Source organism: Gymnoscopelus microlampas (assembly GCF_963454915.1).
Source record: "Gymnoscopelus microlampas genome assembly, chromosome: 22".
In the NCBI taxonomy this organism is placed as follows: domain Eukaryota; kingdom Metazoa; phylum Chordata; class Actinopteri; order Myctophiformes; family Myctophidae; genus Gymnoscopelus; species Gymnoscopelus microlampas.
The window spans coordinates 5,607,278-5,634,966 of record NC_139959.1 but is presented as its reverse complement, the minus strand read 5'-3'; the positions used below and the strand labels follow the sequence as shown (position 1 = coordinate 5,634,966).

Below are 27,689 nucleotides of genomic sequence, written 5' to 3'. Positions count from 1 at the left end.
AAAAGCACAGTTTTTAATTTAGAGAAAATTATAGATAAAAAAATTAGGAACGGGGTAAAGATGGTCTTGGTGCGCTGGCGCGGTTGGCCATCACGCTTTGATTCTTGGATAGCTGCTAAAGATGTCATAGATTTACAGAAGAAAAAAGAGATTAAAAAGAAATGATGTAGATCATTGAATTTAATTAGGGAAAGATCATTCAGCCTGAAGCATGGAGGATAGAAAAAGTTTCTACGTGACACTCCCGTCCAATGCCTGTCATCACGTTTATCCTTTGAATAATAACGCTGACTTTACGATTTCACTATCGCAGCCTATAGAATTACAAGGCGTGTATGAGGTGGCACTAGCCGAAATATCATATACTAATAGTGTAGATAACATTAACTCATTGGAATGCGCGTATGACGTTCTTGATCACGAATCACCAGACTTGCCACCGATTTATCAAAAAATTAAATCGGGTCGATATGATAGCGTAGAAAAGCTGGTGAAAGAAATGAATGAAGAATTCACTACTACGGGTATAGAAATTCAATTATCCTATAGTGATATCAAAAAAAGAGTTCAATTCCATGGTCGTGAACGATATTCTATAAAAGTACCAGCACCATTGGCCTACATGCTGGGATTTGAACCAGACACGTGGTATAGAATATGGGAAAGATTTTATGCTCCATTACCGTGCGATATAAGGGCAGGCCAATATCACTTCATGGTATATACTAATATCATCGAGGCTCAAAATGTTGGCGAATTCTTGGTGCCTCTTTTGAGAATCGTCAAATGCAGCGGTGATTACGGGGATCAGGTAATTGATTCAGATATATGATTTATACCCTATTGATAGCATGTGATTTCCCGGCGAGAAGTGATATATAAACACCATTACATTTTCTTACAGGTTACTATTGATTACTCACGTCTTCATTACGCACGTGTTAACAAACAACGAATACAGGACATACACGTAGAACTAAAATCAGATTTGAACCGCCTTATCAACTTCGCATATGGTAAGACTGTCTGCAAGTTACACTTTCGCCCTGTAACAAACTCGATTCTCTAAAAAAGAAGAACCGCTACAAAAAAGAAGCCAAGATGGACCCACAAAGATTTGTATCATATTATGTAAACCAAGCTGGCAGCGGGCTTCCAGGTTTCGCAGGCGCTCCAATGGTTTATGGACGAGGGTTAGGCTCCATGTTGAGCCGGGCCTTTAGATTTGTCATGCCTTTTCTTAAACGGGGTGTGGCTATTGCTAAACCACATTTGAAGACCGCCGTAAAGGGTATGGCCTCAGATGTTGTTAGCTCTGTAACGAGTCGGTTGATGAAAGGCTCGGAGCCTAAGCAGGAAGGATCTGGGCTTTTACAGTTATCGCGTAGAAAACGCAAAAGGTCTATATCCACATTAGCGGCCAACACGTATAAAAGGAGAAAAAGATCTCAGACCGGTTTATCCTCTAGCAAGCGTAAGAAGGGTAAGCGTCTACGGAGAACTGTTTTAAACAAACGAAAGAAACGAAGACCTGCAAAACGGGACCAAGGACTGGATATTTTTTAATTCAAGATGTCGCAAAGCCATTATCTCTCTGCCGAGTGCACCAAATCTGAGCTCGACCTGTTTAAGGCCCCGTACACGCAGCTGAGTATAGATCAAACCAACTATGTGGAGATCACGCCCATAAACTCCATTAACGATCAAGAAGTTCTGGATTTTATGATACCCGGTGCGGGGAGTATGTACCTGGATTTAAACAACACACTTCTTTATACACGTCTTAAGATTACCAAGGCTGGTGGGGGGAATCTAGGGGCTGATGATGAATGCAGCATTATCAATTACCCCTTAAACACCATATTCTCCCAACTAGACATTTCTCTCAATGATGTCTTAATCAGCTCGTCATCGGCTACACACCCTTATAGATCAATTATAGAAACACTGCTCAATTTTTCCGGAGAGACTTTGAAGAGTCAATTCTCTGCAGGCTTGTTCTATAAGGATGTAAAGGATCTGGATTCTATTAATATGGCAGACGACGGTCCAAATAAAGGTCTTATCAAACGCTCAAAGTTTTGTGAACGTTCAAAGGAATTTGAATTGTTAGGGCCTTTACACAGCGACATATTCTTTACAGAAAGACTACTTCTTAACAACGTTGACATTCGGGTGAAACTTGTAAAGGCTAAAAGCACATTTAGCTTGATGTGTGGTGCTGACAAAGACTATGAATTAAAGATTATATCGGCATCACTTTTCGTGAAAAAAATTGAAGTCAGCCCGGCTGTAATGCTAGGGCATTCAGCCGCTCTGCTGAAAACTAATGCCTTGTACCCTCTTAGCCGTATTACTGTTAAAAATTACACCCTACCGGCCCAATCCAGAGTTTGTGGTCAGGATAATTTATTTCTCGGACGGTTGCCAAGATATGTTGTGATCGGATTGGTGGACCACAGCGCTTTTGTTGGAGCACGCGAGTTGAACCCTTTCAGGTACTATTATACAAATATAAGGATATTTTATTGTTTTGAATAAATAGAAATACTGGTGGTGTATGAGGAAAATAATCGTTTCTTTCTTTTCTGCAGGTTTCAACATTGTGATCTAGAATATCTGACCTTGAGTGTGAATGGACATCATATACCTAGTAAACCGTTCCAGCCTAATTTTGCCCGTAACAACAGCGTTAGAGAGTTTTACAATATCTTCCTAGCCACCAACAGACATCTTAAAGATTCACCGATATGTATTGACCGTGAAGATTTTGAAAATGGATATTCTCTCTTTGTCTTAAATCTCTCCCGAGACGATGAACTGGACTCTGAGGTAGTATCCCCGACTCTTTCCGGGTCCTGTCGTATGGACATCAGGTTCAGGACACCACTAGCTAAGACAATGAGTCTTATAGTGTACTCGTGCTATGACTCTATCTTAGAAATAAACTCTAAAAGACAGATTCTGCTCGATTTTTAATCAATGAAAACATGAACAACCACCAGATCGGATCTATATTACAACCGCTTCTAGGTGAAGCTTTTGGAGGGGTGTGGCCTAGTGATTTAATTCCAAAAATCACTACACGTCCGACATATCTAGTAGTCAACACTCACGACCAGAACCGTGAAGGTGAACATTGGGTCGGCCTGATCATAGAACGTGAAGCGGGATATGTTTCTTTTTTCGACTCTTTCGGACATCCGCCGAATTACGAATACTATCCTAAAAGCTTCATCAACACTTTATCACGCTATGGATCTGAAATACGTTATAACAGAAATCAAGTTCAAGATGAGTTATCGTCTTCATGCGGTGCTCATGTGATATTTTTTCTATGCCAGCGTTTTAAAGGACTATCATTCCAGGAAGCCATGAGACTCTATTCAGATAATTTAAAAAAGAATGATGTTCTGGTGACTAACTTTGTCAAGAAATATAGAAAATGTGTTCGAAGTCTAAAACCTGGCACCGTGTATACCCAAAATGCATGTTCTCTGAAACTATTTAATGGTTGTTATAAGTGTTTGAATATATGAATATATGCTATCATATTATTGAAAAGTATTGTACTTTAAAACATTGTATCAACTGAGTAATCTCTGTGTATCTCTGTGTAATAATTAACACAAACTCTCTCTTAAACCAATAAATAATTTTCCTTTATTGAAAAACATCTCTGTGTTACAGTATACTTATTGATTAAAAGAATAAACATGCTGTAGAGGGTATTAACGGGGGAAATTCAACCATGTCGAGGAGAGCCGGAGTCTATTGGAACGTGTAGGGTAATCCTCGTATGTTAGACGGTCAGGTGTAGATGGTGTATCAAAGAATGAAGAATTGTCATTAACACGCTGTATAGGTGTAGATTGCATAGCAGAAGACCCCAAAACTGTTTCTCTTTGCTTTTTTCGCCGGGGGTTTTGGACGTCGGGAGATGATGCTGCCCTTTTCAGTTCTTCAAGTTGTTTTTTAGCATGCCCGTTAGCAATGCTTGAAAGCGGAACGTTTAATTCTGATATGACATGGAGGAAAGGCAACCACCCGGTCGGTATATTAACGCTACTAGTCCGTGGCTGTGATAAACCTCTCATCAAATCCAGAATGTGTGAACCTCTAATTTGATTTCCTTTGATGACAACCTCCCCTGATGGACCCCAGCTTAAAGCATCAGATTTTTGAAGCTTTTGTAAAATATATCCGACATTTCTTTTAGCGCGTTGTGGAACATTGCGAATGATTTCTTCAATTTCATCAACCGGTGCTTCAACCACTTCTTGTTCTTTCTCCTGGGGTGTTTTCAAAACAATTTCAACGTCTTCCTGCTCCGTCTTCCGTACAAGGTTGAGATACCGTTGTAATAATTCATTGTAACGCCTTACTTTATCGTGAGCATTGATATCATGTTGATTCAGCAAATTTAGCATTTTATTTTCTAAATCTGATTGAGCTGATGAGCTGATGGTTTCAGATTGATGGTTCTTCTGAACAAGTTGATTGAGATTTTGAGGTGAAATTAACAACATCTTATTGAAAGTACTCATACTTGAGTTACTTACGCCCCGTAAATAAACTGGTAAGAAGTGGCAGAGCAGCAGCTATTAGAGGTAATATAAAAGCACCGCCCGTCTGTTCTATGACCCTTCGCTTCTTCTTCACCCCACTTTTCTTGTCAGCAAACAGTTTAATCCACTTTTTATGCTTCTTCAGTTTGGTATATTGAGTCGTTCTCAAAGGTATGTGACCTTTTAACACATTTAAAGCTAATTCACATATAGAAAGAATGAAATCTTCAGAGCTATGAGACAAAAATGATCTGCGCTCCTTCACCCCCAATGAAAGTAGGGCTTTGAGGATCGGGAGATTTCTTTTTATGCGTTCCGACATGTTAGAAACTGTCACTTTTTAGATATATAAACAGCAGGCCATTCGGCTGGTAGCATTCCTGTTCTCAGTCTAAACCGTTCTGGGCACTCAGGACGCAGGTCTATTAATAAATAGCCATGGGCGTCTGCTGTAGCATCATTGTAACATTGTAAAAAGAACTCCTTTCTTCCAGGGAACATCTGATGTGCTAATATACTTATCTGGGCTTTATCCCGAACGTTCTTAAAAAGCACCATATAATTTGTATTCAAACTTATCGTGCGGCTGTATTTACCAGGATTAAAAAGATTCTGCAGTAAATATAAAACAGTCAAGTTTCTATGGTGTCTGTATTGGGTGAACGCTTTCATTAATTCGCTATGGTTTGATCCTACATCCATCGAATCATCGATCACTAATAAACAGTGCTGATTGGAAGGAAAAAGATGCTCATCTTTAAACGATTCTGGAATCCCCTCGATAAAGGTTATATTGACACCATTCTTTATCAGGTCATCATACAGCGGCTGGTAACTTGTATAGGACCAAACAATACGATCAGGACGTGTTGAAAATACATGGCTGATATTTTCTAGTAAACATTTCACAAAATAAGTTTTACCACTTCCGCTAGGCCCGACTATTAAAGCGGTAAATGGTAGTTGAAATCTAGGGTCAAAAGTTACTTCATTCATTTCTGCCCCGATACAAGATGGAAGGTCCTTCCTTAAGCACGAAATATAGCAAGTGAAAAGATAGCTATTAGTGTAAAGTAAATTTATCCACAAGACAATTTTCCTTAATTTCACCCGTCTTCCAGGCTGAGTTTTATTAAAGTAAATCACAGTCAGATAATTATGTTACATACAGTCGTTGTAATACATCAATTCATAGCATGTAGGGTTACAACATTTTGAATACAATTATGCCCACATACATTGAAACTGCTAATATAGAGAACATCAGGTCAGACCGTCATAAATCTATATAGAAGTTTTTAATGTCTTAATAACCAAAGGGGAGGGTGGTGCCGTCGGGACATAAGCGTCTTTTATCAAAAATCACTTTAAACCTGATTTCTCGGTGTTTATTTTGCAGTGTGAATGATTTGGTATCGCGGACAATTTTCTTGTAATGTGTAGTAATAGTTTGTTGGCGGGTGGGGTCTTGGATATAATGTTCTACCAGCTGTGAGACTGAATCGAAATTAACATATTGGGCGTTTTCATAGTTCTGGGTTATACCTTTCGCCTTAACACAGACTTTACCTTTCTTTGTTTGATAAGCATATGTCTTAGCCCCCGCGGACGCCCATTCAACAATATGATCATCAGGATCTAATTCCGACGTCAACTCACCCAGATAATTGCCTAATTGAGGATGGTAGGTGTCACCAGGTCTAGTCACATAAAGGAGAGAGTCCGTATCAAAATAGAAAATACGATGATTCAGCCTTTCTAATTGGTCAAATAAAGTCAATCTACCGTAGGCGGTGGTGAATATGGCGAGAAAAATATTAACCTCGCCAGGAGGCATGACACTGCTGTCTTTGGGGGCATACTGGATAAAGGCTGTATTATCATTGACAAAGTGAAAATTTGAAACATCAAACACACTGGAGAAAAGGTATTTAAACCATTCTTCTGGTTTATTAATAACTTTACTGTTCAAGAGTCTTGACTGCTGTGCCATCTTACCCCATAGAGAGTTTAAGAGTAATTTAGCTATCTGTCTTTTAGCGGGGTTAACTTCGATCTTATCTTTTTCAAGTAAAATACCCTGTTTTTTTCTATAATTCTCAATGTATTCTACACGGCCTTCCTCGTCAATCACATCCGAGGGATATCCAGAGGACATTTGCTTCTCACGAAGGAAGGTGTGAATATATTCTTTGAATAATGTGTTAGATTTCTCGGGAAAATGCCAAACCTCGAAAATCTCCACTAGTTCATACCCTTTTTCTAGAGCTAAGTTAAATTCAACAGAACACCACACACCGGTAAGAGCTCTCTCTTCAGGCGTATGGTCACAGGAGGTGTCCTGATTGTTATTTTCACCACATTTACAACAGAGGGTGAAGACCAGTTTCCCCCGAGAGTTTCTCCAGGGTAAAAGAGGAATGAATAGACCACGCGGGGGATAGACTTTGGCGAAAATCAAGCCAAAAAACTGGTCAGGAGTGGATTGATAAGGGGGAAATAAAATGGTCGGATGTCCTATTGGATAATAAAATGTAGCATTACAATATGGATAAAGGCTTGTAAAATCTACATAATGTATAGTCTCCCCAGGCTGGGCGCTGTAGCGCAGGCGGATGGCTGATGTTCTCCCGCCGTAGAGGGCATCACGCGGTACTAGAGTGGCGGGTATTTCATATTGCGACATGAAATATTTGACTTGTTCATTTTCTTTTTTCATTTGATTCCACTCATGCTCCCAAATACTCTCCACCTCAATGTTATAAGTGGATTTTATTTTATTTAATCGCTGCATGGTGTCAGAGTACAAGTCCTCAAAGGGGACGCCGTGTAAAGGTGAGAGCTCATGTGCGTCAAAGCAGCGGGGGCATCCATGCCAAAAACACCCAAGGAAACTAAAAATCCGGCCGCCATAGCTAGCGGTAAAACCGTCGGCGTAGTATTTGCCAAATTGTTTCTCACCGGTATTGAGGGCGTGCTCAATGAAAATGTTACGGGTTTTTGCGATAAATTCTAGCCACTGGATACTGACATGCGAGTAATTCTTCTGCTGACGCCTGTAATTGTTTGGACAAGGGATGGCCACGGTATTTTTTGGAATAAAATTGGTTTGGAACACGTTTAAAGCAGCCCCGGCTATTGTTACACTGTCAATAGGATCGACCATGGTAGTTTTTATAAATTCATTACGAAAGTTTTTAAAACCTTCAGCCAGAATTAAGACGTCAGTCCGACAATAAGATTTAAGCTGTTCATCGTAATCAAATATCTCGTTTTTTACCTGTTCATACCATTGATAAAATTCACCCCTATCTAGGACCGACATCTGATCCGGTCCATAGAAACGAGCCGCAGGGTATTGACCTCTGTAACCTTTTTTTGATATATCGGTGAAGTAATGTGGAAAATACCCCTTTTTAAGTTTAGTTGTACATCCGAGCGCTTTGGGGAATTGTTTTAACGCAAAGGGGAGGAAGCTAAAGGAGTCTATAAACCTCAGCCTATATGTCTTATCGTACAGCAAGATAATTTTACTTCCTTGGGCCGTTATGCTAGGTGTCTGATTTTCGGCTATATACGCGTTTAATATGAGAATGTTGTCGAAGCCTCTCGCAAAATGGCTGATGAAAGTTGTATTTTTAAACCTTTGCTGTCTGTAGTGTTTAATGAAATCTCTATGACAGTTCACCCCCTCGCTTGAATACGATACCCCATCATAAGATACAGCATGGACATAAACAGGAATATGTGTACCGTTACTTTGCGATGTCTCAAAATCAAAAAATACAATTTTATTGTTTTGTTCCACATTTGATTTGCGTGGTTTTTGACGCATGAAACATTGATGAACATCGGCCACGGTTTCACCATCAACCAAACTACGCTTTTTAGGACTTGGCACGGATTGTTTGCATATTGGACACTTTTTAACAATACATACATGCGGCTTAGGGTTTTTAGGCGTTATATAGTAATTATTTTTACACTTTAGACATTTCTTATATCTCTGACAGATGGTAGACTCCGTTTTAAGTAGAGAACACATGGTCTTCTCTTTATGTCTCTGGTAACATAAGCTATTTTGACAGATTTTGTTACAGTCACTGCAGGATGTGTGTACAAAGCCATTGTCACTCTTACAATCTGAGAAACAAACACGACAATATTTATCACACCAATGGGCTGTCTGGCTGGAAAAACCTTTATGACAGAATGAACAGAAGAAATTCACCCCTAGTAAACCTTTAATATTTCGGATAGCATAGTAATGTTTTTGATGTAACAGGAGATAAAACGTTGTAGCTTTAGGACTTGGATGTGTTTGGAATGTGGAAAGTTTGCTTTGACCCTCCGTTCGGTAATAAATGACTATTTTACAATCCAGGAGATGTTCAAACTTAATAACTTCCTTAAATGACACAGGGCTGTCTAGACTTAAGCCCGCTTTTACATGTAGATACTTTCCGAGTCTAACACAATCAGCATGTGTCTTTTCCGGATGAACTAGAGAGGCTACACAGATGGCAAAACATGCTTGGTTTTGATTATAGAAAGTATTTAAGTGTTGCCGGCATTTTGGTAACACTTCACTGTCTAAAAGAGTATCAAATCGACGTCTGGCACCACCACTCGGGGCCCTGATAGTCTGAATAACGATTTCTAGACTCTGGTCTGTCAGAACTGATAAATTACTTTGCAGTAACCGATTAAGTAAATCGTCTAATTCAGATAGATCAGCTTCACCATAACGCATAACTGTCGACACCTCATTTTGTAAGGTGTCGGCTCTCAATTCTACCTGAATAATATCATCAGCATGCTGCAGTTGGATGGCTTGTAAAGCATTAAAAAGAGCGTCGTGATACCCCCCTGTCACATGTGCATAAAACTCTGCAAAATCTACAAAGTTATCAGGTTGAGGGAATGATAACCTTTGTCTGATTTCTATATTATTAAACCGAGGCCTCTGAATGATCACAGTGTCATTAGATGATACACCATAGGTGTCCTCTGATGGATTTATACTTGCAGATGAAGCTGTCACAGCATCACTGTTAGAAACACTACCACCCCCACCCGTTATCTCTCTGACCTCTGGCCTATTAGGACGTATTAGTATAGACCCCGAAGAAGTGCCTTCCATAGGATCGTCGTCCATCAGATTTGATGAGGACGTGTCAGATAGTTGAAAATTGTTTATTACACGTTCCAACTGACTAGCACTGGGTAAAAATATCTCTGGCGGGACAGCAGGACGTGTGACGGGGGGGCTGGCTGAGGGGAGGGCTGGCTGTAGGGATGGTAGACGGGGAGGTGAATTTCCAGATAACTGATTAACCATTTGGTTTAACACCGTTAGGGGGCTGTCAGGTAGATGGAAATTGTTTATTACATGTTCCAGCTGACTAGCACTGGGTAAAAATACCTCTGCCGGGACAGCAGGACGTGTGACGGGGGGGCTAGCTGTGGGGAGGGGTGGCTGTGGGGATGGTAGACTAGGAGGTGCATTACCAGATAACTCATTGATCATTTGGTTTAACAGAGATAATGGCGTCTCAGCCGTAGATGTATCCATATTCAACACAGAAGTTTTTCTTATTTTTTTATTTCACGATATGACTAGGATATAGATTCCACTATTCATCACAATTCACATCCGCTACATCACGCATACCCAATTCAAAGCCATAATCATCAAAGATGGCCCTCCTATAGATGCCCAGGGTATGTCTGTCACTGAGAGAACGTCTGTAAAGACCATCGGCAAACCTGGATTTTAGCCAAAGTAGATCGGAGTTGATAACACCCGCTGGATCGAACCCTTGGAACGCGGCTAACAGCGCCAGGTATTCGTGTGCGACACAGTTGAAGAAGTATTGATGACCGGCCGTATTGTAGAATTGATCAAGGAATGGGTCAGAGCGCACCCCCGCTGAAAAGAGCGAGAGGAGTTTTTTTAACTATAGGCTTTACTAGACAGCAGAGTATGTGTGTGTGTGTGTGTGTGTGTGTGTGTGTGTGTGTGTGTGTGTGTGTGTGTGTGTGTGTGTGTGTGTGTGTGTGTGTGTGTGTGTGTGTGTGTGTGTGTGTGTGTGTGTGTTTGTGTGTGAAAATTACCTTCAGACAACGCTTCCGCTGGAGAACGTGTACTTGTGACGTGGTGGTAAAAATACCCGTAGGTGATGTTTGTCATCAGGGCTATGCCGACGTCTTTGGGCAGCGGTCGGGCTGCGCCTGGGTCTTGGCCTCCTGCCGCGTTAGGGGGATGATCATTCGATGTAGCTCCAGAAGGCCCTAATACATTGTGAAAAGTAATAATAAACGTATTAATAATAAATAAAATATTACATACTTATAAATTAGAATGTCACATTACAACATTAAAACTAATATATATATATATATATATATATATATATATATATTTACCTGCTTCATCAACCGATGACAGGTCTATGACTTCAATTGGACGCCCATTCGGACCATTCAGAGACCAGGTTGTAGTAGCTGTAGATGATTGATTCATAAATTAATTAAATAAGACAACATCATCAAAATTCAGAATAGAAAAGAAGAAAAAATATATTTACCGTTTTCATCGTCAGGTGTCAAGTCGATGATTTCAACGGCACTCTCGGATCCTCCCACTCTCTCAGCTGTTTATAAAGACAAATGAATTTAATGAGTTTACATTTTATTTATTTATTTTAATTATTATAAAAGAACAGTATGGTTATATCACCCCATACATTCAACAGTGTAGTCCTATAACATGGTAGAATTTTTCTAATACTTTAGCTATAGATTTAATGGGTTTTAATTTATTTTATTTTATTTATTCATTTTAATTATTATAAAAGAACAGTATGGTTATATCACCCATACATTCAACAGTGTAGTCCTATAACATGGTAGAATTTTTCTAATGCTTCAGCTAAAGGTTTAACCACTTTTATTTTTTTAATTTTATTTATTTATTTTAATTATTATAAAAGAACAGTATGGTTATATCACCCATACATTCAACAGTGTAGTCCTATAACATGGTAGAATTTTTCTAATGCTTCAGCTATAGGTTTAATGGGTTTTAATTTATTTAATTTATTTATTTATTTTAATTATTATAAAAGAACAGTATGGTTATATCACCCCATACATTCAACAGTGTAGTCCTATAACATGGTAGAATTTTTCTAATACTTTAGCTATAGATTTAATGGGTTTTAATTTATTTTATTTTATTTATTCATTTTAATTATTATAAAAGAACAGTATGGTTATATCACCCATACATTCAACAGTATAGTCCTATAACATGGTAGAATTTTTCTAATGCTTCAGCTAAAGGTTTAACCACTTTTATTTTTTTAATTTTATTTATTTATTTAAATTATTATAAAAGAACAGTATGGTTATATCACCCCTACATTCAACAGTGTAGTCCTATAACATGGTAGAATTGTTCTAATGCTTCAGCTATAGGTTTAATGGGTTTTAATTTATTTAATTTATTTATTTATTTTAATTATTATAAAAGAACAGGATGTTTATATCACCCCATACATTCAACAGTGTAGTCCTATAACATGGTAGAATTTTTCTAAGGCTTCATTTAAGCCAGAACTTATGTCTGTAAAAGTTTAGCCGATCTACAAGCACGCAACATACACCGGCGAGCGCCCGTGCTCTCAGTGCTGAATTTTCGAACGCACCCTTTAGTCACCTGAACCGGAAGCAGTTTAACAGTAGCCAAGATGGCGATTGTTTACGTTCGGATTAAAACATTATTACACTATATCACGGTTAATACCGGTTTCTAAAACCTATACAAGGCATGTAAATTAGCGGGGTTATAACGCGAAACGTGTCGCTAACCCCAGAAGGGTTGATTTTACGTAGAACCGTTACGAAAAATGATATAGTGTTTTACCTTAGCAGCATGCTAACCGTTCCCCCACGGGAGGTGTTCAACCAATCACAGTACCCAGATCCCTTTTTCACCACACGAAGAAGAGGAAAGCAGGAAATAGCACCACAACACGGTAGAAGAAGCGAGCGTATTTTTGGAATAGTAGCCGTCTCAGACTAGAATCAAAACAATATTAGGCTGTAAAATACCGAATACACATTTCTAAGACCTGTAAAAAACAGGTACATTAAGGAAATAATCAGACGAGAAGGGATCTTAAGCCATGAACATTACCATAAGGTCTAACTATTTTTAATTAATAATAATAATAATAATACATTTTATTTATTTGCCTCCTTTCATCATAAACATGCAGCTCAAAGTGAACCTTAAGCCATGAAAATACCATGAGGTCTAACTGTTTTGAAATAATAATAATAATACATTTTATTTATATAGCTCCTTTCAAGCCATACATACTGCTTAAAGAGGACCTTAAGCCATGAAAATACCATAAGGTCTAACTATATTGAAATAATAATAATACATTTTATTTTATATAGCACCTTTCATGACATAAATGCTGCTCAAAAAGTTTCACAGCAAAATCACAGAGAAACTATAGAATACAGAGTAAAAACAGTGGCATAAAATAAACCATGGCATGAGAATAATGACTAAAACGATACATAACAGACAGCGAGCAAAATATTAAAGACATGAATAACAACATAGAGAATTAGAAGAGAAGTGCAGAAATATATCTACCATTAAGCACTGCCAGCAGCTTCTTCAGACGATTTTTGAGGACAGGTATTCTCTCCACATACTCTGGATCAGACATTGTTGGAGACTCTCTCTGCTCTGAATACATGCTAGAGAAAGCCTCTATTTATACTGTTTTAAAACAAACAGTACATATATAACACCGTTATGTAGCACCCCTGCAGATGGTTATTTTCTCACGTTAAATTAGGACACAGGCTTATGAAGGTACGTATAGAACAGTACATGTCATGAACCCTATGACACACACCCAAAAGCTGTGAGAACACGGTTCGGGGGGACAACACCATTTTTTGTATAATTATTAAGGATTCTTGTGAACCAGCTTCCTGTCTAGTATAGTAGCACGATAAAGAAAAACAAAACGTAGGCCATCATTACCTTAGAATAACCAGACCACTACATACATAACATTCATTTCACACCAGCTCAAATCATACAGAGGCCTCAGATAATCATTAACCAACCATGCAGGCCTGCCTGCACCTACCTACTACAGGTTAAAAATAGTCACACACAACCACCCCTGACTTAAAAGGAACACAGCGTACCATCCATTATTACATTTAATTATATATATTTTATTATATATTATGTTTTCTTAATTACGATTTATTCACACCGATAACGATCTAATATCAATTTGATATCTAACTTCGATTAAAATTACTGATAACGATCTAATATCAATTTGATATCTAACTTCGATTAAAATTACTGATAACGATCTAATATCAATTTGATATCGTTTGATATGTCAAATCAATCAAAAAAGTTTGACGAGCGATTAAAAAGTGACAGAAGGCATATACTTATCTCTCTCTTACTCATTATACTGTATAAGTATAATGATAACTAATAATAAGGTTATAGTTGTGGTGTGCCATCCGCATATCCATCTACTGTAGGCCCCGCACTTTGTGTCAGACTAGATTTTACGCCATTTTGCATTCTTCTCTCTCGCTCTCTCTCTCTCTCTCTCTCTCTCTCTCTCTCTCTCTCTCTCTCTCTCTCTCATATTCACTGTCAATATGTTTTGTCTCCAGGTTATGAGGGTAATGGCAGATTGTGCACTCAAGCCAACATCTGTGCCACCAACAATGGAGGCTGCTACCCACTGGCTACCTGCGCTGCTAACCCAGGTACGCACACACTGGTATTCTATCATAACAATACTATCCTACCAATACTTCAGGTATTCTATTCTACCGATAAAATCCTACAATACTGCAGTGCTGGTATTCTATCTTACCGATACTGCTGGTATTCTACCCTACCGAAACCCATGGTTCCCAGTGGTTTTCATTATTTTTCCCTGAACCAGTGGTTTATATTCTCTGATGTGTTCCCCGAGGAGGTTCAGGGAGCACAACACACCATGTGTTTCCTAAACCAGTGGTTTTCATTCTTGTTCTCTGAGCCCGTGGTTTTTCTTTGACTCTCCAGGCTCCACCATCCCAGTGTGCACCTGTCCACCGGGCTATGCAGGAAATGGATACGGTCCCAGTGGCTGCACCCAGACCAGCAACATCTGCCAGACCAACAACCCGTGTGTCAACGGACAATGTGTGGTGAGGACGTCCTCCAACGTCACATTATATGACGAATAGAAAATGTCGAAAAATAGAACATAATATAGAACAAATAAAACGTAGAACTGCGAAGCGTTGTGAGCTTGTAGATCTGCTATTTTCAAATATGTTTTGGTACTTTAAGTACATTTTGATGCCAATGCTTTTGTACTTTTACTCAAGTAAATTTTGAATTCCGCACTTTTACTTGTAACGGAGTAGTATTGATACTTTTACTTAAGTAAAACATTTGAGTACTTTTACCACCACTGGCATGTCATCTCCTCATTGTGTCCCACTTCCGCAGGCCACTACCGGAGCCCCAGGCTACATGTGTAACTGTAACCCAGGCTGGCAGGGCGCCAACTGTGACCAGAACGTGAACGAGTGTGCCAGCAACCCCTGTCAGAATGGAGGAACCTGCACGGACGGCCTCAATGGCTTCACCTGCACCTGCACCAACCTGTGGACCGGACCGCTCTGCCAGACTGCACAGCAAGGTATAGGAAGCCACAGGGACAGGCTGCATGGCTTCGGGGCAAGAGGGACAGAGACATTATGTCAGAAGCTGTGAATAGACAAAGACATGTATTGACGACGGTGGTCCTGTTTGGTTCTTTTTCAGTTCTCAACTAAGGTTTAAGTACCGCATGTTGTATTATCATTGTGTGAATATTCACTGTCCTTGTTACTGTGGTGTTGTCGAACCTGTGTGTGTGTGTGTGTGTGTGTGTGTGTGTGTGTGTGTGTGTGTGTGTGTGTGTGTGTGTGTGTGTGTGTGTGTGTGTGTGTGTGTGTGTGTGTGTGTGTGTGTGTGTGTGTGTGTGTGTGTGTGTGTGTGTGTGTGTGTGTGTGTGTGTTCCAGAGTGTGGTGGCTACCTGACAGGTCCTGCCGGTACCTTCAGCTATCCCAACACCCCCGGTCATGATGATTATGACCACCAGGTCAGCTGTGCTTGGGTGATCCGCGCGGAGCCTAACATGGTAAGTGTGTGTGTGTGTGTGTGTGTGAGACACCTTTTTGAGAAATTCATTAATAATAAAAAAATGTATCATCAACATCTCCTCTCCTCTCCTCTCCTCTCCTCACAGATATTGCGCATCACCTTTCCGTTCTTCCATTTGGAGACCAGCTCCAACTGCAACTTCGACTTCCTGCAGATCCATGATGGTGACAGTGCGTCTGCCTTCATGCTGGGCAAGTACTGTGGCACCAACAACCCCCAGGAGCTCTTCAGCTCCCACAATACACTGTACTTCTGGTTCCGATCTGACCACTCCGTCAGCGCTGGCGGCTTCACAGTCAGTTGGACGTCTCAACTCCCAGGTAGGTCTGCTGACCAGGGGTGTATTAATGTGTGTGTGTGTGTGTGTGTGTGTGTGTGTGTGTGTGTGTGGGTGTGGGTACAGTTGTGTAGGCATGTAGGGGGATTGAATCAGCCGAGCTGGAAATGAATGACCCAATTAAGCCCTATTTTATACTTGGGCAGTTTGAGAACAGATTATGCTACTGTTGAAATATTTTGAAGATTTTTTAAATATTTGGAAAAGGTTTGTACCAAGTCTTTATGTTGTGTAGCAATTTAGTTTGAAAGAAAATGTGAAATATTTCGAAATATTCTTCTCTTTTTACTTGCTATAACTAACAAATGCCACGACATCCCCATCATCAAGTGTGTGGAGGCGAACTGACTGCGACGTACGGGAACATCAACTCCCCCGGTTACCCCGGCAACTACCCGCCCAGCCGAGACTGCTATTGGACAGTGAACACGGCCCCCGGCCTCCTCATCACCTTCGCCTTCGGCACCCTGAGTTTAGAGACCCACCCGAACTGCAACTTCGACTTCCTGGAGGTCAGCCAATTAGAAACGTGGATGCACATCCTACAGTAAAATGCGTACAAATGTAACCAAAAGGGTCTGTTTGAAGTTGAAGTAATTTTCATCATCGACAACACACAAGTGTGTTGGGAGGAATTAATTGGCATAACAACTAAATTGGGAAGAAAAGTAAAAGTAATTGGCTCTAAATTGCCAAATACTCTAAATCGAAGGAGAAAAAGACAAGTAGTTTTCAGTGCCTGTCATGTGTTTCTAGATCCGTGACGGACTCCTCCCTGAAGACACTCCTCTGGGGAAGTACTGCAGCACAGCCTCCCCCGCCCCACTGCAGACCACCGGCCCTGCCGCCTGGATACACTTCCACTCCGACTACAGCGTCAGCGACCGAGGGTTCCACATCACCTACACCACCTCTCCATGTAAGACATTGCAGTGCTAAGAAAGAAAGAAAGAAAGAAAGAAACCAATGAAAAGTATTAACTTGTAGTCACAAGAGCTTGTGAATACATGAGAACTATATTGGATCCATTAGAACGCAGGTTATTTTTTCCCATCTCCTGAAAAGCAGATAGATAGATCGAATAGTTACCCCACGGAGACTTGAATTCATGGATATTTTTTTTGTTTTTGTTGCATTCCTAAGCCAATAATTTGATGACCAGCGGACCGGTAGGTAGCGGTTCCGGAAGGAGACACAAAAGAGACACCTACCGGAATCGCTGCTGGTCATCAGATTATTGACTTAGGAATGCGACAAAAACAAAAAAATAGCCATGAATTCAAGTCTCCATGGCGTGACTAATCGATAGAGAAAAGAAAAGTCATTTTGGGGGTGAACTATCTCTTTAAGGTTAGTTTAAAAAAATCACACCCTGTGTGAAGGAAGCGGTGCCTTTGGGGCGGGGCTTAACTCATTTCAGTTCGTCCCTATTGGTGGTCTGAGTCCACTTACCAAATTTGTACTTGGTAGCATGCTGCGAACTTGAGTTATGGCTGTTTAAAGGCCAGCCAATGGGAAGACAGAGGGGGCGGGGCTTCAGCAATTCATGCTCGTCCCTATTGGTGGTCTAAGTCCACATACCAAATTTGGACTTGGTGGCATGCTGCAAACTGGAGTTATAGCTGTTTAAAATCCCGTGCTCATCCCGTGCTCAAACGGGCGGACGGACATAACATACGCTGGGGGTCCCTGGACCCCGGTTTGATAACTTCAGCAATTCATGCTCGTCCCTATTGGTGGTCTAAGTCCACATACCAAATTTGGACTTGGTGGCATGCTGCAAACTGGAGTTATAGCTGTTTAAAATCCCGTGCTCATCCCGTGCTCAAACGGGCAGACGGACATAACATACGCTGGGGGTCCCTGGACCCCTCTTTGATAACCAGTGGCACGTGTGGCCAATGAGAGGAGAGATGGCATAGGCAATCTCCAAGTCTGTGTGTGTGTGTGTGTGTGTGTGTGTGTGTGTGTGTGTGTGTGTGTGTGCGTGTGCGTGTGCGTGTGTTGTATGTGTTGCTTCTTTTCCGTGCTCATCCCGTGCTCATAACATACGGACGGACGCTCATACGGACAAAGTCAAGTGTAGAGCGGTTGGCACCGCTAAAAAACACATCACAAAAGAGGGGGGCACAGGTTAAAAACTGAGAGAAGACAAATATATAAAAAAATATGTTTTGAATAAGCATAAAAAGCATTAAAAGGTGTCACTGGGAATAATAATAATCCTTTTGTTATTGCACATACTGTAGACCCGGCCATAAATAACTAAAACTAAAACTATTAGTCCAGTTCATAGGCCTAGCGGCTGGCCATGGAGTTAAAGAGCCTAATAAGTAACCATTTTGAACGGTTTGAAGGTTTTTTCCACCTGTCACGGCGACAATATATACATATTTGTTTTGCTTTTGTCAGCTGACCCTGGCTGCGGAGGCACCTACACGGACAGCGAGGGCGCCATCATCTCTCCCAACTGGCCCAACAACTACGCCCACAACCGCCAGTGCATCTACCTGGTCCGCCTGCCGCCGGCCGAGGTGGTGTCCCTCAACTTCACAGACATGGCCCTGGAGACGCACAGCAGCTGTCTCTTTGACTACGTGGAGGTAGGAGCCATGAGCGTGTGCAAGGCTGCTGCTCTCATTGTACTGTACTGTCTGCAGTGAGGATATACTGCAATTAGGCCCCCCAAAAATATATTTTGTTAAACCCTTTAAACTTTGTGCCGCGCTACGAGCTTGTAGATCTGCTATTTTTGAAAAATCCCTGGCACAAAATATTTTTGAGATGGGGGTCCGCAGCCAAATACATATCATTTTGGGGGTCCTTGACATGAAAAAGTTTGAGAACCACTGCTGTACTGTACTGCAATGTACTGTACTCTGCTGAACTCAACTAACAGTTGTTACCATTTTTGTCAATTTGTACCACCTGCACCCCCTCCTGCACTTGCCGTTGCTTGGTGGTGTTGTAGGTGCGTGACGGCAGCAGAGAGACAGATCCCCTGATAGGTCGGTACTGTGGCGTCACCCTGCCTGCCCCCATCCTGACCACTTCCAACACCCTATGGATCCGCTTCAGGTCCGACAGCTCCGTCACCCGCGCCGGCTTCAGGGCCGTGTACACCGTTGGTGAGATATGCACGCAAGCACGCACGCACACGTAGCCACACACACACACACACACACACACACACACACACACACACACACACACATGCAGTTATCTTACTTTTTTATTGTACTGTCTCTTGATTTTAATTCATTCTTATGTGTTAATCATGTGTGCGTTTTCTCACTTGTTATTTTGAAGCACATTGAGTCTGCACTTGTCGTATGAAATGTGCTATATAAATAAATGTGACTTGGCTTGTTGGAGTGGTCACCCTGATTCTAGTTAGTAAGCTAGACAGTTCAATGCCTGGGAAGGTCTCTTACTCACAGGTACAAGATGGGGAGGGGGTAGAGCAGCTATAGCCTATAGGTGTCTATTATAGACAAAATTACAATTACAGACACTGTACCACATTATTTATTTGGTTAAAATGTATTGCCGTGACGTGATAAAGGTGTTCTGTGATTGTGTAGACCTTAGCACATTAAGAGGAATTTCCAAAGCTGTAGGCAAAATCTATTATGCTGATATTTTGTATTTTTTGTGATGTACAGTACTGTATTGTGTCTTTCAATATATTCCAGGAATTAGCCAAGGAGGTTGTACTGTACCTTCCGGTTATTGTACAACAAATGTATTTAGGCTGTCAGGCCCGGACTGCATTTCAATGTATGGTTTTATAATCTTTTTTTAGGGGGTTTGGGGGTGTCATGCGATAGATCCAAAATTTGTGTTAAGGGCCACTGAAGGGGGGCTCACCATAGGCTACTGTACATTCTGTCTGTATTTAATGACTTTAACCTACTCGCATGACAATGAGTTGTGCTTGCAGATCTGCTATTTTTGCTTCTTATTATTTCTTTGTTAACCAATGATTCATTAATCAGCAACATAATGCGTTCCATTCTCATTTGCTCATTTTGCACAAATGTTGACATTTTTCATGATATGTCATTTTGCAGTGAAAGTAGTTACATATTTAGATGTCTGCTACTCATAGAAGATTTCTGAGCCCATCCAGAAGAACAAAGACGAATGCTGGGCTGAGGTTCTTAATATGAGAGAGAGAGACCTTATTCCATTCCCTCTGACCTTCATCATATTATCCTGCAGCTAGACCGCTTAATGCAGTTAGAATGAATGGATTTCCTCATCATACTGACTGACCTCTGGTCTCTCTCACTGTGTGTGCGTGTGCGTGTGCGCACACGTTTGCCCGCACTTGTGTGTAAGAAAATTGGATGAGTTTGCTGACTGGCTGACTGACTGACTGACTGACTGTTTGCTTGACTGTTGACTGACTGTCTGTCTGTCTGACTGACTGATTGACCGGTTGTCATTGTGGCCAGCTGTTCATTGAATACATTAGCCTTGTGCGTTAGACTGTACAGTATGCTGTTAGGGCTGTGTCTGACCCTCAAATGGTGTTTCTAAACCAGACATGAGACACGGGCTACTGGTGTTAGCTAATGGATGAAATGGCTTTGACCTGTGCAGTGGGGTCAGCATACAATTGGTTAGGTTTTCATGCAGCTGTTAGTTGTCAGACTCCATTAGCGCCCACCCAGTGTCCTCTCTCAATTCATCCAGGATCTGCTTTTAATATTTAGACCCGGTTTGGGTCGATTCTGATTAAGCAAAGAGCTGAAACCATTCATTTAAGCCTTTTAGTCAGACAAGCGACACCCAAGAGACAGTTTATGGAAATGCAGATACAGCTTCAAAGTGTGCCATAATGGAATCATGCATATCAGAGTGTGTATTGTGCTCATAATAATTAAGGGCCGTCACAGGTGGTTTATAACCAGTGCAGGTTACACCATTATAAAAAAGGGGGGTGAAAAGGCTGCTGCTCGCATGTATAGTACATTACATTTAATGATTGGTGGTTATTGTTAAATTCTCTTAGATACCAAAAGGAAATGCATGTATTCAATTCAGTCTGAACAGATGCAGGGATAAAACAAAAGGAATTACCAGAAGGGGGGGGGTATCAAAAGCAGAGTGACATATTGTGAGCTTGTAGATTGGCTATTTTCAAAAAATATTGAAAAAACATTTTAACAACGCATATCTTGTATGGGGGGGACGGGTCCCTGGCACAAACTATCTTCAGATGGAGTCTGCTGCCAAATTCATATTAATTCGGGGGTCCTTGACATGAAAAGGTTTGAGAACCACTGACTAGGTCTAACCAACCCCTCTGTCCTTCCCTCTGCTTAGGTTGTGGAGGAACCTTCTCCGGCAGGGGTCAGATCCGCACTCCCTACCATCCCGACGCCTACCCGCACAACAAGCAGTGTGAGTGGGTCATCAACCAGCCCGCAGGCTCCGTGGTCACGCTCAGCTTCCTCACCTTTGACGTGGAGGGCGGCACCTGTCGCTATGACTTTGTGGAGGTAAGAATGGGTGTGAAAAATTTGATCAAACATTATTTGATATAATTGTTATTAAAGGATTAGTTCATCCAAAAAAATACTTCTTTTCTATCAATTACACACCCCATGAAGCCTTGAATTCATGGAGTTTTTTTTTGTTTTTGTTGCATTCCTGAGACAATAATTTCATGACTGGGTCATCGATCAGAAGAAGACTCAGTACTGAAGACTCCACCGGTCACCAATTATTGGCTTAAAAATGCGACAAAACAAAAAAAACATTTTTGGGTGAACTACTCCTATAAGAGTTCACAATTGTCAAGACGTTTCTGTTGTCCATTCCTAATGCAGCGTATATATTTTTTTACAACCGCAAGGGCGTCCCGATTTTCAATACAAATTGAAGTCGAACCTACGTAGAATAATAGAAAAGTAAATTACTACATTGAAAAATTATTTGCCATTCTATTGATTGTGAGCTTCCACTATTCGTAGTACAACAAAGTATATAGAGATTAAGTGGTTTTAAATCATCCTGGGGTCACAGAAGCCCTTATCCTACATTGCTTGGGTTCCATACACTACACACACCCACACACAGCCGTCGTGTTTGTTTTCCACTCCTTTGTCCCACCTGTCTCCAGGTGAGAGACGGTGCGTCGTCCAGCTCTCCTCTGCTGGGGACGTTCTGTGGCGTCCAGATGCCTCCCATGCTGCAGTCCACCCAGCGCTCCATGTACATCCGCTTCAAGACCGACTCCTCCGTCAGCAACCATGGTTTCACCGCCTCCTACGGATCTGCCATCGAGGGTGACTATGTTGTACATACTGTAGTGCATTATGCAGTACAGTGTTTCTCAACCTGTGCGGCCGGGGCCCACTGGTGGGCGTGAGGGTATTGCAAGTGGGGCCCCAAATAATTGACAAACACTAAGATTTCTATTTTAATACGGTATAACATTGATATGAAAAAAAAATTGTGATAATGTTAAAAAAAAAACTTGTATTTTGTTTTTTTTTAACAACACGTTCAGGTGTCATCACTTGATTGATGAATGTATCACACCTGTGCCAAACATGTCAATACTACAAAGGACACAAGTGTCCACGGAGACATAAACACCAAAAAAAAAGGAATATTTACAATATATACAAACAGAAAAGAAAAAAACAATAGACAAAATGCAATACAATGCAGACATCAGGCAGTAGCCATCATAAAGCAAAGAGCAAATGTAATCTGTTGTTATTTACTTATAGTGCAACACTCATGTCAAGATCCTCATTTAAACCTAGAGGTTGTAGACTTTCTAGGGTATGGATCCAGTATAGCTCTCTCTGGCATAACTCCTGTCAACATCACCCCCTCTCTGAAGCGTAATCTGCTCCATGCGGGGTCATCCCTATGTTCCCCGGGTTCTATGTTCCCCCACTAAGGTTAGGGTTAGGGTTAGGTACATCTTCTCATCTTATTGAACGTTTATGTTAAAACTTATACGTGTATTAGGGCTGTTAGTCTGTGGTTCTGATTTTAAATTGTGCACAATGATCCCACCATTTCCAAAATGTTGTTGACTGTGTCTCCACTCCTCCATTTTGTCAGGTTGCGGTGACACCTTGACGGATCCGACGGGAGTCATCACCAGCCCCAGCCACCCTACCAGCTACCCCCACGGTGCCAACTGCACCTGGTATGTCAACGTGGCCCCGGGCAACCTGATCCGGCTGTCCTTCGACACCTTCAACCTGGAGTTCCACACCAACTGCAACTATGACTACGTGGAGATCTACGACAACGGCACCGTGCAGACCGGGAACATGATTGGAAGGTACTTTTTTCATGCCAAGTGCCCCCAAATAGCCATTGGCTTAGCCTTAGCCAATTAGCCATTGTGACCATTGTGAGATGGTTGAATAGTCCATCTAAAAGCTTTCAGAGTCTGAGACGACAATCATCCCTTCAGACGAAGCTCTGCCTCTGTCCATTCCAATGACATTCTTACTATATTTCCTCGAAATAAGAGTCTGACAAGTCATTGTGTTCAGGTCAAGTCACAAGTCCCAAAGACCAATGTGTGGAGTCCTCAAGTCTCAATGGTAGCATGTTTTAGCATGTTTAACGTAACGTTTTATTTCAGGACTCTCAAGCTAGCATCCACCCACCAGCCTTCGCTCTTACATGTACAATATAATTGATGCCCCTCCGGTTGTGTGTGTGTGTGTGTGTGTGTGTGTGTGTGTGTGTGTGTGTGTGTGTGTGTCCGTGTGCAGGTACTGCGGGCGTACAATCCCTCCATCCATCACCAGCACAGACAACCTGCTGACGCTGCTGTTCGTGTCTGACATCAGCGTGTCCACCGAGGGATTCTCTGCCAGATACGTGTCTATGGACGCAACCACTGGTACGCTCCGCTAGCACAGTCCTGCTAGCACAGCTCTGCTGGCACAGACGTTCTCAACCTTTTCAGGCCACGACCCCCCAAAATAATCATATTCGAACTGAGGACCCCCCACCCTGACAAGCACTTGGAATTGTAGGAGTTGAGATATTACATTTAGTTTGACTCGGTTCCACAGATGCATATTATGAAAATAGCCAATCTACAAGCTCAGAACGCCAGACTTGTTTGCCTCTTACGTAATATTTGACAATTTGGCCAATGTTTGACCATTTGTTGACCAGTATAGTTTGTTGTTTCACGCAGTAATAAAAAGGTCTTAAAAGTAATTAAATTGGCACTTTAGAAATGTGCATATATACCCTGTATACACTTATACTGTATGTTGGTTTGTTTACTGTTGAGTGAGAAAACAATGTTGCACATTAAGCAAAATCATCTGCGGACCCCAATTGGTATCCCGACCTGAAAAATATTTTCTGTTTATTAAAGAGACAGGGAGCACCCTATTATTAACAAACAATCTATAGTAAGGATTGCTATCAGAATATAGAGGTACTAGACCATACCCGGCCGACGCATCCGTGGGGGGATATGCGCACATGATCTGGCAACCCGGGAGGCAGTTCGTCCCATAGCTGGGCAGCCCCGTAACCATGGCGACAGTGTTTGACACAAAAACGCTAATAAGAAGCTGAGATTTGATGAAATCGAAAAACGGGCTTCACAGTTAAGTTCAGATGGTAATGGTCAATGTGTGCAAAATCAGAGCAATTGGTCCAGCCACTGAGGAGAACCGGGTAGCTTCACCTACTCACTCACTCACTCACTCACTCACCACTACAGACGGACAGAGGTTACTAGAATTATAGTAGGATATAGGCTTAAGTTGCTAAGAAAATGTACGTTGTATGTATGTTTTTTGTATTTTATTATTTTTACAAATTGAACCCTGTGCTCACGTACTTAACCAGGATCCCTATTCTGGGGGGAATGTTCACTAAAAATCTACAAGCTCAAAACGCGCCGCGTTGCAACGGTTTGTGAGCTTGTAGATCAGCTATTTTTGGCAAAGAGATTTGGTGTACAGCACACAGAGTACAGTGCAACTTTTACTAAGACTAGAGGGTTTAAGTACTTAATTCTGCCCTCTCCTCTCCCACCGGCAGACTGCAACGAGACCTTCACCTCCCCCACGGGCTCTTTCGGTTCACCCAACTACCCCAGCTACTACCCCAACAGCAGGGAGTGTATCTTCAAGATCATAGTGCAGGTCAACAAGCAGATCATGCTGAACTTCACTGACTTTGAACTGGAGTTTCATGCAACCTGCAACTATGACTACGTGGAGATCAGGTGAGGTGGAAGTCTGATGAGTAATAAGATGAAAATATAGCTGCAAGCAGCGATAATACGGGGCCAGTAAATAGAGAGAGAGAGACATGGAAACGGAATAGATTGAAGAGAGAGAGAGAGTGACATGGAAACAATAGATTGATGAGAGAGAGAGATGGAAACATAATGGTTTGATTGGACATCTCAACCTACTGCCATTAACAGGATTCGAACTCTCAACCTTCAGACTAATAGGCTGCAACACTACCTATAGTGCTATAGCTTTGTCCAGGCTGATATTGTCTGTTGAAGATCATAAACTCTTGCCTTCTTTCATGAACCAAGCCCCTGTTTCACTAACACTAAGATCACTCGTTCACAAACCATTTACCAATGAAGTAATTGTACATCTCCTCAGAACCAAAACTAGTGAAAGTAGCCGATCTACAAGCTCACAAACCATGAAAATTTGTGAGATTGTAGATCAGCTATTTTCAGAATGAAGTATGTCATACGTTGAAAAAACGTACTCTCAAATAAGCATTTCAGGTTATCTTTACCATTTGCACATGTATTCATTGATACAGTCATGTTGTTTGCAATTCAACATGTCTGCATCAAGTGAGGCTTGAACCGGCGACCTTGAGATTGTGAGGCATTCATTTAAGGGAGACGCCATTGGCCCAACAGACAAGTAACTGTGAAAAAGGAGATCACACAGATGATACAGTTTCACGCAAATAGCTGAAAAATCCTGGGTTTAAGTGTTTTTCAAACTGCTCAAAATTGCGGACAATCTAAGGGTGGAGCTTACTGGTCAAAGCGATAGATGTGTTCCTCATGAGTCAAGGCACAAGTGTAAGCAAGTTTCAAACGAGGCATGACTTATGCCTGTTTAAAGTCTGCCTTTTCAAAAAAATTGCTATAGCGCCCCCTTTTGGCCAATTGGAGTAAGATTGGTTTCAGTGATATTTGGAAGTTTCAAAGAAATGTGAGTCTGCATGTATGTTTTAGGCACAGATGAATAATTTTCATAAAACTGTAATAGTTAAAATCTATCTCCTCCTGGGATTTTTGAGCAATCTGCACGAAACGTTTACCACTTGAACTTTGGACCTCTGCCTACAAAAAGTTCCAACGGATTTTCCATAAGTGAAAAAATGCAGAAGTTAGGAGCCAATGACTGTTTTTCATATAATTCAAAATGGTGGGAGATCTAAAGGTCAGAGGTCAAAAGTCAGACCACGAAAGTTGTCGGGAATGAAGAGACGCATGTGTGTATCGAAGTTTCATGGTTGTAGGTCAAACAGGGCATGAGTTGTACCTGTTCAAAGTTGGCACTTTCAATTGAGTGCTATAGCGCCACCCTTTGACGAATGAGTGTGAGAATTATTTCTTGGTAGTTTTTCATGAGCATCTACCATATGGCCGAGTTTCGTAAAAAGCGTATGCACGGTTAAGCCAGAACTGGCAAAAATAAGTATTTTTCAAACTGCTCAAAATTGCGGAAAATCTAAGGGCGGAGCTTAATGGTCAAATCGATACGTGTGTTCCTCATGAGTCAAGGCACACGTGTAAGCAAGTTTCACGACTTTCGGCCAAACGAGGCATGACTTATGCCTGTTTAAAGTCTGCCTTTTCCAAAAATTGCCAATAAGATTGGTTTCAGTGATATTTGGAATGACCCTGTACATTTCTGCAAAGTTTCAAAGAAATGTGAGTCTGCATGTATTGTAGAATACGAGTCCCCAGGCCAACACACAGAGTCAGGTCAAAGCTGTTTAACATGCACTTGGCATGGTTTTATTCAGAATAAAGCAGTTCAGAAAGGAAGCATTCAACTCAAATCTTCTTCCCCATTGGGGGGTTTCAAATAAAGCAAGGTCAGGCTGTCAGTTTCGGCCTTCTTTTCCACATTTCCATCCAGGTTTAAATGTGCACATAGTTTGCCTATGACAAAAAGAAACATGACTTTTAGCATTGCGTTCAGTTAAACAAAAGCATTCAGCAGGGTCGAACAGTGTGGAGTTGGCACTTACCGCCCGATGGTGAGAGTATCTGCTCAGGTGTAGTCAGGATCACACAGAGAGAGAGAAACACAGCACCTTTTATCCCAAACATTTAGATTGCCGGATTCCAGACAGCTGCCCTCCTGTGGGGAGGCGGTCCAGCATATCACACTGATTGAGTAGTGATTTGGGAACGTACCTCCCTTCGATGATGCAGCCTAAGGGGCGGGGCCTTCCCAGGTGCTGCTTTTGGCCCTCTCTGTGTGTGCTGAGCCTGCA

The 27,689-nt window shown here is 41.4% G+C and overlaps 1 protein-coding gene across 1 annotated transcript in view; it reads left to right on the top strand.

Annotated features, from left to right (window-relative positions):
* The window catches only part of cubn (cubilin (intrinsic factor-cobalamin receptor)), a gene marked incomplete at its 5' end in the record, with an annotated part of 130,639 nt that overhangs the window by 10,997 nt on the left and 91,953 nt on the right, over window positions 1-27,689 (top strand). Inside the window, 14 exon segments of the mRNA XM_084048808.1 lie at window positions 14,310-14,405; window positions 14,710-14,834; window positions 15,142-15,334; window positions 15,700-15,818; window positions 15,927-16,161; window positions 16,509-16,690; window positions 16,935-17,097; window positions 18,591-18,781; window positions 19,150-19,306; window positions 21,513-21,688; window positions 22,312-22,477; window positions 23,271-23,496; window positions 23,939-24,069; window positions 25,236-25,422. Of these exon segments, the coding sequence (XP_083904934.1) occupies window positions 14,310-14,405; window positions 14,710-14,834; window positions 15,142-15,334; window positions 15,700-15,818; window positions 15,927-16,161; window positions 16,509-16,690; window positions 16,935-17,097; window positions 18,591-18,781; window positions 19,150-19,306; window positions 21,513-21,688; window positions 22,312-22,477; window positions 23,271-23,496; window positions 23,939-24,069; window positions 25,236-25,422 (2,347 nt within the window).